The 11,969-nt window shown below is 39.2% G+C and overlaps 1 protein-coding gene across 1 annotated transcript in view; it reads right to left on the reverse strand.

Moving 5' to 3' along the window:
* The window catches only part of LAMA2 (laminin subunit alpha 2), a 335,919-nt gene extending 324,184 nt beyond the window's left edge, over positions 1 to 11,735 (reverse strand). The window contains exon 1 of the mRNA XM_058802519.1: positions 11,557 to 11,735. Within this exon, the coding sequence (XP_058658502.1) occupies positions 11,557 to 11,650 (94 nt within the window). The 5' untranslated portion in view covers positions 11,651 to 11,735. The remainder of the gene's footprint in view (positions 1 to 11,556) is intronic.
* Between the last annotated feature and the right edge of the window lie 234 nt (positions 11,736 to 11,969).

The following is an 11,969-nucleotide window of genomic DNA, read 5'->3' on the forward strand; positions in this document are numbered from 1 at the left end:
GAAATAAATGGCTTGCACACAAATACGTTCAGCAGAACAGCAAGACAGAACAAAATGTTATGTTCTGTGTAGTATACTTCTTCCATAGTGACTTGGAGTTGAATTCTTGCCAAGAGAAAGCCAGTAAGAATTTCACTGTAATTTCAAACAAACCTAACTTTCCTCTGAAATCACACAATTTTACTTATATTATTTCAACCAACAGCAATAAAGGAAAACCAAGTAGTGATTGAGAGAAAATTGTTTCATTGGACTCTCTGTGGATTTGGTTTAACAGGGAATACATAAATTCAGTTTCACTTCCAGAAAATAATTGTAGAGGAACTGTCACGCTGTAGACAGATCCTACATTTTTAAACTAATTTCAGAAGTGATTTACAGGTCTGCTATGCAGAATATAGTGGCTTTTTAATACAAAATTTAATAATTACTTGAGTTTATTAAACTGATTGAAGAAACTAATTTAATCTCATTCTAGATTGTCTTAATAACGTTGACTCACTTTGAAACTAAATGATGTATTACAAAGATACTTAGGCCAATTAATGGATTCATTCATCAATGGATTTTCAGATAATTGGAAGTATTTGTTTTCATACCTTTCACCTAAATTTCCTTTTAATTCCCAGAAATTAAAAGGGCAAGAGTACTCTACTGGACATGAGTAACTTAAGAGAGTGCTCACCTTTTATGGACCTTGTGTGAAGTCACACTGCACCTGAGTAGTATGAAGGCTCCTATAGGCACATTTTAACCTGTGGGTCTGTCAGGTTATCTTAGGAACACACTGCTCAGTCAGCCTAGAACAGAGAAGCTTTCGTGAAGATCTCATAGAAACCTTCCAGGATCTGAAAGGGACCTACAGGGAAGCCAGGGATGGACTCTACATCAGGGAGTGTAGTGACAGGACAAGGAGTAATGGGTTCACACAAAGGGGAGAAATTTGATTTAGATAAACTTCGTTACTGTGAGGATAGTGAGACACTGCACAGGCTGCCCAGAGAAGTTGTGGAGGCAGCACATCCCTGTCTGTGTTCAAATCCAGTCTGGATGGGGCACTGAGAAACCTGGTCCAGTGTCCCTGCCTCTGGCAGAGGCATTGGAACAAGATGATCTTAAAAGTCCCTTCCAATCCAAGTCATTCTGTGATTGTTGCAGCAGAGGAAGAGAGGCAGTAGTTGAAAGCCACATTATGCGTGTTAAACAGGAGTTATTTTCACTTTGCAGCAACTCATACAAACCTATATTTATATAAACTATAAATCTATTTAGATCTTACTTTTCCTAACTTATTCAAGCTGCCTGTTCAGTGACACTTTCTGTGCTGTGCTTCTTAATGTTTCCAGGAATAAGTATTTCCATGAAAATATTTACAAATAAATTTAAGGAAAAGTGAGACTGAGAATTTCTTGCATGAGAAATGGGAAACAGGTTTGTTTCACAAACAGACATAAGTGAGGTGGATGAATAAAGCACAGTCTACATTCAAGCAACAACACATTTCATCATTTTTTAAGAAGATTGCCTACAAATTACCCAATTTTCCACAGAGATGGTGAGATAAACATGAAAATTGATGGTCTATAAATGATTGTGTGTAGTACTGGAATTCCTGATCAGTCATAGTAGCTTAGATAAGGCAGGACACTTGCTACTTACTGGATCTTTAATAACTGAGTTGTAAGAAACTAACTGAATCCTGTTTAGCTGAATGATGCATTTTCTCAGGTTAAGTGAAGAAGACCACTATAAGAATGACAAAAAATTACTGAATAGCTTCCAATGTAACTAATGTTCACATCTATCAATTCAATATAAGACTAATTCCAACCCAGACATACAGCTTGTCAAAATCTTTATGAATTTTTCCATAAACTGAGTTTTTTCCTTTTTCTCTATGAAATCATAGTTTATGATACTCAGACATATTCTCAACTGTTCTTTTGAAAACCCAGGTTTACTATTATAGCCCGTATTAATATGTCTAATCACATTCCTTGACAGTTTTTTTCTCCATATAATATTAAAAAACACTCTGGATCTTGCCAACAAAACACATTTATCCATGTCTTTACTAATTCAATACTTTAATATGTCTACAAATGTATTCAGTTCTTACTCTACAGTTACAAGTTTACCATGGGAGGCCTTTTTAAATATGAACATCATATTTGCTGCCTCTATTTCTCCTCTAATGAGGCTGTTAATATAACCTGTTCAACAATCAGTTGTATAATGCCATTACTTTATCAGTATTTTCACACCAAATTCTTTACAACCTTCCCTCAGCCTTGAATTCAAATACCTATTTCTCCTAGAGCTGTTGAGCTGAAAGCACTCCTCAGCTTTAATTTGTCTCAAAGCTGATCTCACAACCATTTTCATGCTACCAACAAATTCTATACCCGGAGCTGATAACTTCATAAATCAGCTTTTCTATCCTCTTGTATCTGCTGTTTAATCAAAACCCCAAGGATATTATCTATGTTTTCTATAATGCTAAACACAATCAGAAATTACTGGGTACCTTTCATTAGTTTGCTCATCAACACAATTTTTCTCATCAACTATTTTATACATGTTATCCAGCATCCTACAACCTCTGCCTGTATGGCACTTTTACCTTAGTCCCAATGAGCCTGAAATATAAAGACAAGGTTTCATGTCAGTAAAGGTTAATTCCTGAAGCAAAAAGCTTCATTTCTTAGCAGTAATCTCATTGAATATCTAATTATTTTTTATTTTTCTTCTTACAGACAGGCATAAATAGTCTTGCCTCACAAATTTTTACCCTCAAAAAGTACATTGTGTTCCTCAATGTTTTCTAAAACGAGCACCAACAAGCTATATATGTTTCTGTAATCTCACATGTATCTGTAAGCTATGCGTTCAAATGAAAGTCACAAATTACTAAAATAAAGCCCAGATTTTATAGATAATGAAAAACAGAAACACTTTGCAAAAACTATAAACACAGTTTTGCACTCTGTCCAAAGTAAAATACTAAACCAAGTACTGATCTGTCTCTTACTAGTGGCACAAATGCAATATTATTATTTTGAGTGACATTATGGGGCTTCAATGAGGTGCAGGCCAAAAGCATACCGGCAGAACAAGGAGCCACACAAAAATAAGAGAAGTTTTAAATAGATCTTTTGGTACAAATATATACTGCAAGTGGAAGCAAAGTACTGTACAGAGAGCCTTCAGACGTGTGAGTGTCATGAAGAACGCAGACATTAGAATGAGGTGCATACATTGATTCCTTTAGATATTATTCTCTAAGAAATACAGCCAAATTTGAAAGCATGAGTGTACTAACCCTGACCAAAGGAAAATGCTTATCCTCAATGAACAGACAAATGACTCAGTCTAACAGCTTGAGTTTCACTTTATTCTTGTGAGACAGTGTCTCATTTCACCAAGAACTGACTCAACCTCTTGATGCACATGATGATGATTATGGTTATTGTTTCTTTCCCCATCACTTTCATATGCCACTGAAGTTCTTTCACTAATTAAACTATGAGCTTCAAAGTCACTTTTAAATAACTCCTACCAATATGGCAGGCAGATTCAGTACTTTTTCTCCTCCAGTTAGCAAGCTATGAAGTAGATACTATTTAAGCATTTAACTATTAATTTTTCTGGCAAGTTACCATCTTACTCTCTATGTCAAAGCTCCAGTGGGGCGAAGAAGCTGAAGCTGCATGCATAATCAATGATTATAGGGCATGCATGTAAAGGCTTCCCACTTACTCTGAATTTAGAAAATATTTCTCATATTTACTACATAAGCATACCAAAAGTGACACTTACAGACCCTAATTCCACACAACACACAACCTTAATACAATGGAACTAATTTAGAAGGCTGCATCCAGCTGTAGAAAGACATTGTACTTAAGAGAATAATTCAGTGTGCATATCACAAGTATATTTTTCAATTAAATGTGTGGGTGTTTTTCCCATGTTAAAGAAAACCTTTTTGCGTGAGGACTCAATCATCTTTAAGAAGGAATTACTAATATAAAATAATCTCCAATTGTACCAAAATCAAAAATCAATGAGAAATACACTCTGGTTTATGCCATGAACTACATGCGGGAATCCCTATATTCACAACTGGGGTGTTGCCACTAAAACAGTGATACACAGGGATGAAATAGTATCAAGAATAGCTTTTTTTCTGGTAAAATTAACTAATTCAGCAGTGTTAATGATGGCTTAAAGTTAAACCTAAAAAATGTACTTGTGGTGGTCTGCAATCTTTTTGATGACATGACAAAAATTTATGCATAATTCACACAGTCAAATTAGATGTGCAAGTGCACGACATCCCAATCACCAGCTCTGGGATTTGCACAAACATACTTGTTCCATTCCTGGTGGTTCCACGTACCAGATTCAAAAGTCCTGGCTTTTTTTGCCATGTCACTTTGTCCTCTTTGAAAGGCATGGATTTCTTCTTGTTCTGTAGAGCTTTGTGGCTTTCAGAGGAATCCAAACTACTCACATTATCACCATTGCAGAAGTGCTCAGAAAATGCACAAAGTAGTTATCACTGCCACACAGTATTTTATCATACATATTTAAAAACACAGTGATATGTAAAAATTATGCTATTTGTTCCTTCTCCCAGTCTAAAAGTTATTCAGCAGAAAATGTATAGCAGTAGTTCTGCATTCCCTGTGCAGGATAAATGCCAGGAAAGTTAATACATAATACAGTCCTTTACAGTAGCGATTACCCAGACGCTTCTGTGGAACAGGATTACAGGCTGTTGACCAGTTAGTATAAAGACAGTAATAAACTGCCACATTCAGCATCTCCCATCAAAAGCTAAAGATAGCCTGAGTGAAAGTGGCATCAAAAACTCTCAGGGTTCATCTAAGAAGCAGGTGTGTACGTAGAAAACCAAATTAAATCCTAAATAAACTCTTACTATCACCGGAAGTGTGCAGAGAAACAGGGGTTCTGATTTCTTTTTCTTGCACCTCCAAACTCCTGATTGCCAATCCCCAGCATTGCCTCATTTTCCTGTAGCAGTGGGAAATACATTACAGTATGTTTAGAGGCATTCTTCTAATTCTTTCTAATTGACCTTGAAGAACACGCCCACTTACTGGGGTAGGTGAACAATGAGAAGATATAGTAATTTGCCACTAAAAGCAATTGCTATAGCTATAAAAATAAATTTTATATAATATTTTGTTCACTTTTAGATAATTTCCTTTTTATTACATCTTAAGTCCATGAATCATGACAGCAGTACATACACGTCAGTTGGGACAGAACAAGGCATTGTAATGGTATTTGGATAATCCACTCTGCAGGAATGTTCATTATTCTTCCTGAGCTTTCACAAGAGTTCCCTGGCATAATGCTGCTACAGCTGCTTTACAGTCTAATGTTATTACAAGGTCTGACTCAAAGACAATGTCTGCTAGAGGAATCTGGCAGGGTGCAAGAGTCCTATGAAAATCCTAGTGATGCTAAGGTGCAACTAATGGAGACTGAACTGCTGAAAAAAAAAGTGAGGAGTAACAATTACTTGTTTTGAGTGTTGCAAGAACCCTGAGTGATCTTTGTTATTTGTTGGTACAAAAATCACACAAACCCAAGTTACTTTTTCTGGAAATCTTATAATTTTTCTAATAAAAATAAACCATAAAAAAGTCTAATCTCAACCTTACCCACAGTACAGAAGTGGTGCAAAATACAATTTTCTTCAGAACCTCTCTTATCTACATGTTTTGGATTGAAGAAAACATGAAAACTGCAGAAAAACAGAAACTAGGAATTGGCTATCAACTACAGTAGCTGGTAAAAGGGAATAAATAACATGTAGTCATCAGCAAGAGCCAGCTCATGAAAGAGCTTTATTGGCAAACACAAGGAATTCCCTTTCCTATTTCAAACACATGGATGGAATCAATATAAAGTTTAACAAACATAACATTTTGGTCTGTATTTTACATTTGCAAGCAAGATTTGGTCTGTATGATTGCTAGTGTGGCCTGGGTTGCTGCTAGTGTGTGACATATGAGCTCACACATTCTAGACAGAACTCCTGGTTAGGACAAAAATATCCAGTAATTAAGGAATTATTATCTATGAAAAAAATTTGGTAAATAAAGGAGATATTAGGTATGCACTCTTGTTCACATTTGCATGTATTTGTGTCCACGAGGCATCACCACCATTCCTGACCTGTAAATATGAGGAGTCTGAACTTTGGGGGTGGGAGGAAGAAAATAAAGGAAAGGAAAAGGAAAAAAAGAAAAACAGAAAAAAAAAAGAAAAAGAAAAGGGAAAGGGGAAGGAAGAAGGAAAAGGGAAAGAGAAAGGAAAAGGAAAAGGAAAAGGAAAAGGAAAAGGAAAAGGAAAAGGAAAAGGAAAAGGAAAAGGAAAAGGAAAAGGAAAAGGAAAAGGAAAAGGAAAAGGAAAAGGAAAAGGAAAAGGAAAAGGAAAATCCACCCTGCAAAAGGAATTCATGCTGCCTCTTATTCCAAAGTACTATAATCTCAAAAAACTGTCAGTCCAAGTAGCTGGATAAGAAATCAGAACATGTGTGGGTGGATTCCTTCCTCCAGCCTGAATTAATTAAAAATGATTGTTTGCTGTATTATTTTAAAGCGGATTTTTGGAACAGGTTAAAGAACCACTGTTCTGACTTTAGCATTTCAAGCCTAATAAGAATGACTTATGTAAAAAACTTGGGAGGAAAAATTAATACTAAGAAGGTTAAATATAAAGTGTGTCTTACCATCTTATGTTCTTATTTGTTGCTTGGAGAAATTCACACATTCTTGAACAAGACCTACCTCATTCGTGGTTATTTCTAGTTAAAGCATGTACACAAAAAACTCATGTCTCCAGTCAGTCTGGGCAATTCTATTTCTAACACCTTAGGCTGGCCCTTTACTACTTCTCACATTCTAAACCTTAAACACATATTAATTCCCTCTGCTTTCACTTTCTCAGCCAGTTATTAAACTATAAGAAAGTGATATGGACAACAGCTTTGAAGTAAAAAGGTAAAAGCAATTACAACATATATTTGAGAGCAGCATTTTGGAGCTAGTTAATGTCTGAATAACTGATCAGACAGCAGTGAATACTGCTAAAAGAGTTGCTAGAACTGATTGTGATCTTGTACACATACATTTAAATAAATAAAAAATAAAAAGGAAAAGAAATCATAATTTCCAGATCACAAAAAAAAAAATCTGCCAAAACATTAAACAGCATACAGACTGTGAAAAGGGAACATACAGAATGTACTATGCTGCAGTACACCTTCAGTGAAAAAGGCTTGTTACCTGTTATAAAATCCTGAAGCTAGACTAAGTAAGTCCTTTAAAACAAAAAACTTACACAGAATTTTATGCATTCTATTATGCCAGCCCTCCACAACGGATGCACTCTCCTTCATATTTTTGTAGCCAGAGTTCTACATATGTTGACTTACAAGGGCTGCATGGGTTAGATAATGGCTAAATTCTACTCTTCTTCTTGCAGAAGATAAAGTACTTTGGGGACTCTTTCTCTTAAACAGCCATTGATTTTCAGTGATCATATCTTAAAGACTTGCATTGTTTTTATATTTGCTGATATTGGGTAAGAGTTTCAAAATTTATTTAGGTGAGAACAAGCTGATAAACAATCATTTAAACCTTTTCTCAGAATGCAAATTTATCAACTAAATCTCTTACAAGCTCAGTTCTCCAAATACAGCCAGCACAATGCTTTGGATGTTTAAAGGCCATCAGCCATGATGGAAATGCTCTCCATTACAAGATTAGAGCTGGGTGGCGTTGGTGAGTTTTGAAATTGACCTTACTGTAAAGAAATCCCTATAAAGAAAGAGGAAACTTGACTTTGCTTTTACAGATTACATAAGCAAAGCATCTGGGGTTTTTTTTTTGTCTCAGGAAAGAGAGAACCTAAGTCTACACACTTTCTTCATTCTTAGGATCTGAAACACTAAATTTATGTCCTATTAGCCTTGTCTCTTGACTTTTCAGAGCATAGCGTCCAATATACACAGAGGGAAGGAATCTTTTAAGTCCTAGTTACAATGACATAACACAGAGAACACAGTTTTGAACTAAACTCTCCAGAAACTTGGTTTTAAATGTACACCTACAGAGAGATTTAAAAATATTGACCTGCCTGACACCATCCACTGCCTAACAGACGGGCACTAGTCACATCCTGCTGATGTTCACCCCTCATTTCTCTTTCGAGGGAGAAATCTCACTCTGACTTTATAAGCATCCTATATACATCACCACTTGGAGTCAACTTACACTTCCTTCCACACATGCTAAAAGCACCTGTACTCCATGAATTATCTCCACTGATGTCAGCAGCTGACATTACAGATCAAGTTACTGTGCAGTGTATGTTCCTTAGCCCTGTCCCTTCTATTCACACCTTTCACAGACACATAGCTTCCGCTCCCTCTCATAACAGATATTGAGATCCTTTTACAAAATGCATGAATTCAAGACCAAAAGAAATTTTACATTACCTATTAAATTACTACTATTTTGGTTCTCTCCCATTCCACACTGAATAGGATGAACTAAGGTTCAAGATCCAAAGGAACATTGCACAGCACTTTGGTCAGTTTACCTTAACTGCAAGTTATGCACATCTTTAAGAACCACTGTTGAAGAATGCACATGCCTTTCTGGTTCTGATTCTTCCATTTTCTGAGAAATTGCACTGGTTTCAGCTTGGGTAGAGTTTATTTTCTTCACAGTGGCTCACATGGGTCTGTGTTTTAGATTTGTGTTGAACTCAGTGATGATAATACAGAATTGTTTTTGTTATTGCTTAGCAGGCCCTACACAGAGCCAAGGCTTTTTCTGCTTTTTGTACTGCCACACTCGTGAGGAGGCCAGAGGTGCAGAGGAAACTGGGAGGAGACACAGCTGGCACAGATGACCCCAAATGACCAAAACGATTTTCCATACCATATGGCATCATGCTCAGTATATAAAGTGAGAGGAAGAAGCATGAGATATTTGGAATGATGGTGTTTGTCTTCCCAAGTAACTGTTATGTGTGACGAGACCCTGCTCTCTTGGGGATGGCTGAACACCTGCCTGCCCATGGGAAGCAGGGAATTAAATCCTTGGTTTGTTTTGTTTGCCTGCAGAGTTTCTATTTTACCTACTAAACTGCCTTTATGTCAATACATGAGTTTTCCAGCTTTTACTGATCTGATTTTCTCCCCAGTCCTGCTGGGACTGGAAGAAGTTGAAGGAGTGAGTAAGAGGCTGTGTGGTATTTGGTCATTGGCTGGGGTTAAACCATGACAGAAATTCTGCATGACTATTTAGTGTTCAAAAAACAAAAGAACAGATAATGTGCATAGCTAAAAAAAAAAGCCCCAACAACAACAAAAACCAGCTTGAAATTAATTCCAGGTTTCTGACCACAGTAAGTCTTCTAACAATTTAAAAAGAAAAAAAAAATTAACCACAAGTACAGAAACAAAAAAGAAATACAGACTGTTCCCATCTTTGAGGTGCAAAATGTTCTTGAACTGTTCTGTTCTATAAAACAACATGGGAATTCATTGTGATGTCTCAAGTACTGTTTTTCAAAGCGTTGCAGTTCTGTTACATAATTTGGTCCACAGACATCCAACTGGTGCTAACAATTAGTAAGCATCCAACACTATGGTTATTAGCAAATAACATTTAAGTCAAAAAACAAAAGTTGTAAGTCTAAAGATACAAAGCACAGGTGCAGTAACATTCTTGTACATGTTAAAAATCCCTCTGGACTTCAGTGAAGTCAGACTTTCCTAACTTTTTGCATTACAGAGGAGTTCATTGCTATTTGTCTGTAGTGGGCAACACAGTGACATCTACATAGTGCTAGCACCTCCTAGCAGCTGCAACAGATCTTAAAAAGAAATTTAGAAGACAGTAAATGGCATAAAAATTTGGCAGGCCAGGACTTGAATTCAACTGTTAAGATTAGAAGGTCCCATCACCACATTAACATTTAATTAAAAGTCCTAGGATTCTTCATGGAATTATCAGAACTCGCTTATAAGTGATGCAGCAGATGAACACCAAACACACCCACTTCCAATTTAAAAGGGAAATTATTAACATATCCCTTCACTGTTGAAGTTAAAGGAAACCCTGATACTGCATAAACAAAAGGACATTCTCTAAAAGTGTCTCTTTGTGTATGCGTGTGTCTGTGAGAGAGAGAATACTAAAAGAAATGCCACATCAGTATTAGCCAAAAAGAATTAATAAGGAAAAAAAAATAAAGGAAGAAATAAGCAAGAAGAAAATGCATTTTGTACTGTATTTTAAATGCTCTACTTTTAAAATCCCAATCTTCAATGTTTACCAATAAGCCATCATCTAAACACAGTCTAATTCTGGATGAGTTTTTATCCACACAGACATTTGATCAACTGCCATTTATTCTCACACAGTAAAATTCATATTAAGAAGTCAGCTGCTTGAGACATTTTTTATGAAATGTCAGTGCATCACATTTTCCAAAGTAAACCCTAAACTGTAAAAATTCTAATCCATAATGTTCACCCTATTATGTGACATCAGGGTCAAAGGAAAGATAGCCGTTAATCCAGGGGCTTTTATTTATTTTATTTTGACACACCCACAGTATCTTCTAAGTGAATTCATTTCAGCAAGGCTAAAAATGTTAAGAGCAGAAACGTAAGCGCCAGAAGGAATATTGTGGGCTGAAGAATGGTTTTAAGGATTTCCTATGAGAGCTGAGAAACTGACTAAAGTTTATTTCTCCCATACCTGTACAACACCTCTTTTGATCTTTCCACAGAACACTAACTGAAAAAGCAAACAAAAAACCCACCCTTATAGTGTCAACACACCTAAACACTGCATAATGCATGATAGTGGTATGTCTAAGACATTTACTACCCATGCAGAATAAAATTGATTCCGTTCCCATTCCCGTCGTGGTTAGTTTTGAACAGAAAAGCTTTGTGACGGGCTAAGTGCATCAAATTGCCACCTGAACTAAAAGCAGTTCAGACAGCCCACACGCGTTTCACCACAGCCTATCAAGCTTCCCCTGGCACAGAGATGCCAGCAGAGACGGGGACAACCCGGCGGGAGGAGGGATGCCAGCAGATCAGCCCGTAACCTCGTTGTCGCCTGGGGGGACCAGGTCACGTCCTCCAGCGGTCCCTCACCTCCATGATTTCCCCCTGCGCTCCCAGCCACCGCGCTGCGCATCTGCGCTGCTCCGAGCCGGCTGTGTGAGGGAGCGGGGATTGCGGCGGGAGGCGGGATGTGCCGGCCCCGCAGAGCAGCCCCGCAGCAGCCCCTCCTCGGCCCGGCCACCGCGGGACCAGCGGTGCTGCCGCCCGCCGGGCTGGGGCTCACTTGTCACGCTCGGTCCCTGTCCCCTCGTCCCTCCCGTGCCCACAAGGACTCCCGAGCTGGCGGCCAGGTCGCCTCCCTGTCCGCGTACGCCGCGGTCCCGGCCGGGCGGGCGAGGCGCGGGCTTCCCGCTCCCCTGTACCTCTTTGCGGCGGCGGCGGCGGCGGCGACGGCGACTGGCCTCGGCTGCCGAGCGCCGCCAGCAGCAGGAGCAGCGGCAAACTTTCCCTAGCCATGGCTGCCGCGCAGCCCACACGTCCCGCCGCGGGACGGGCAGCCGAGTGAGCCGCAGCCGCCGGGAGAGCAGAGGAGACCCCGGTGCCCCGGGCAGGCAGCGGGAGAGGAGGACACACCCCTGCCCCCCCGCACACACTCCCTCCCCGCCCCGCCGCCGGCCCGCGGAGCAGCGAGCGGGACCAGGGGACAGAGAGCGGGGCCGGGGGACAGCGAGCGGGGCCGAGGGGCAGCGAGCGGGGCCGGAGGGCAGCGACCGGGGCCGGAGGGCAGCGACCGGGGCCCGGGGGCAGCGAGCGGGCCCGGGGACAGAGAACGGGC

Source organism: Ammospiza caudacuta, chromosome 3 (assembly GCF_027887145.1).
Source record: "Ammospiza caudacuta isolate bAmmCau1 chromosome 3, bAmmCau1.pri, whole genome shotgun sequence".
Lineage (NCBI taxonomy): Eukaryota > Metazoa > Chordata > Aves > Passeriformes > Passerellidae > Ammospiza > Ammospiza caudacuta.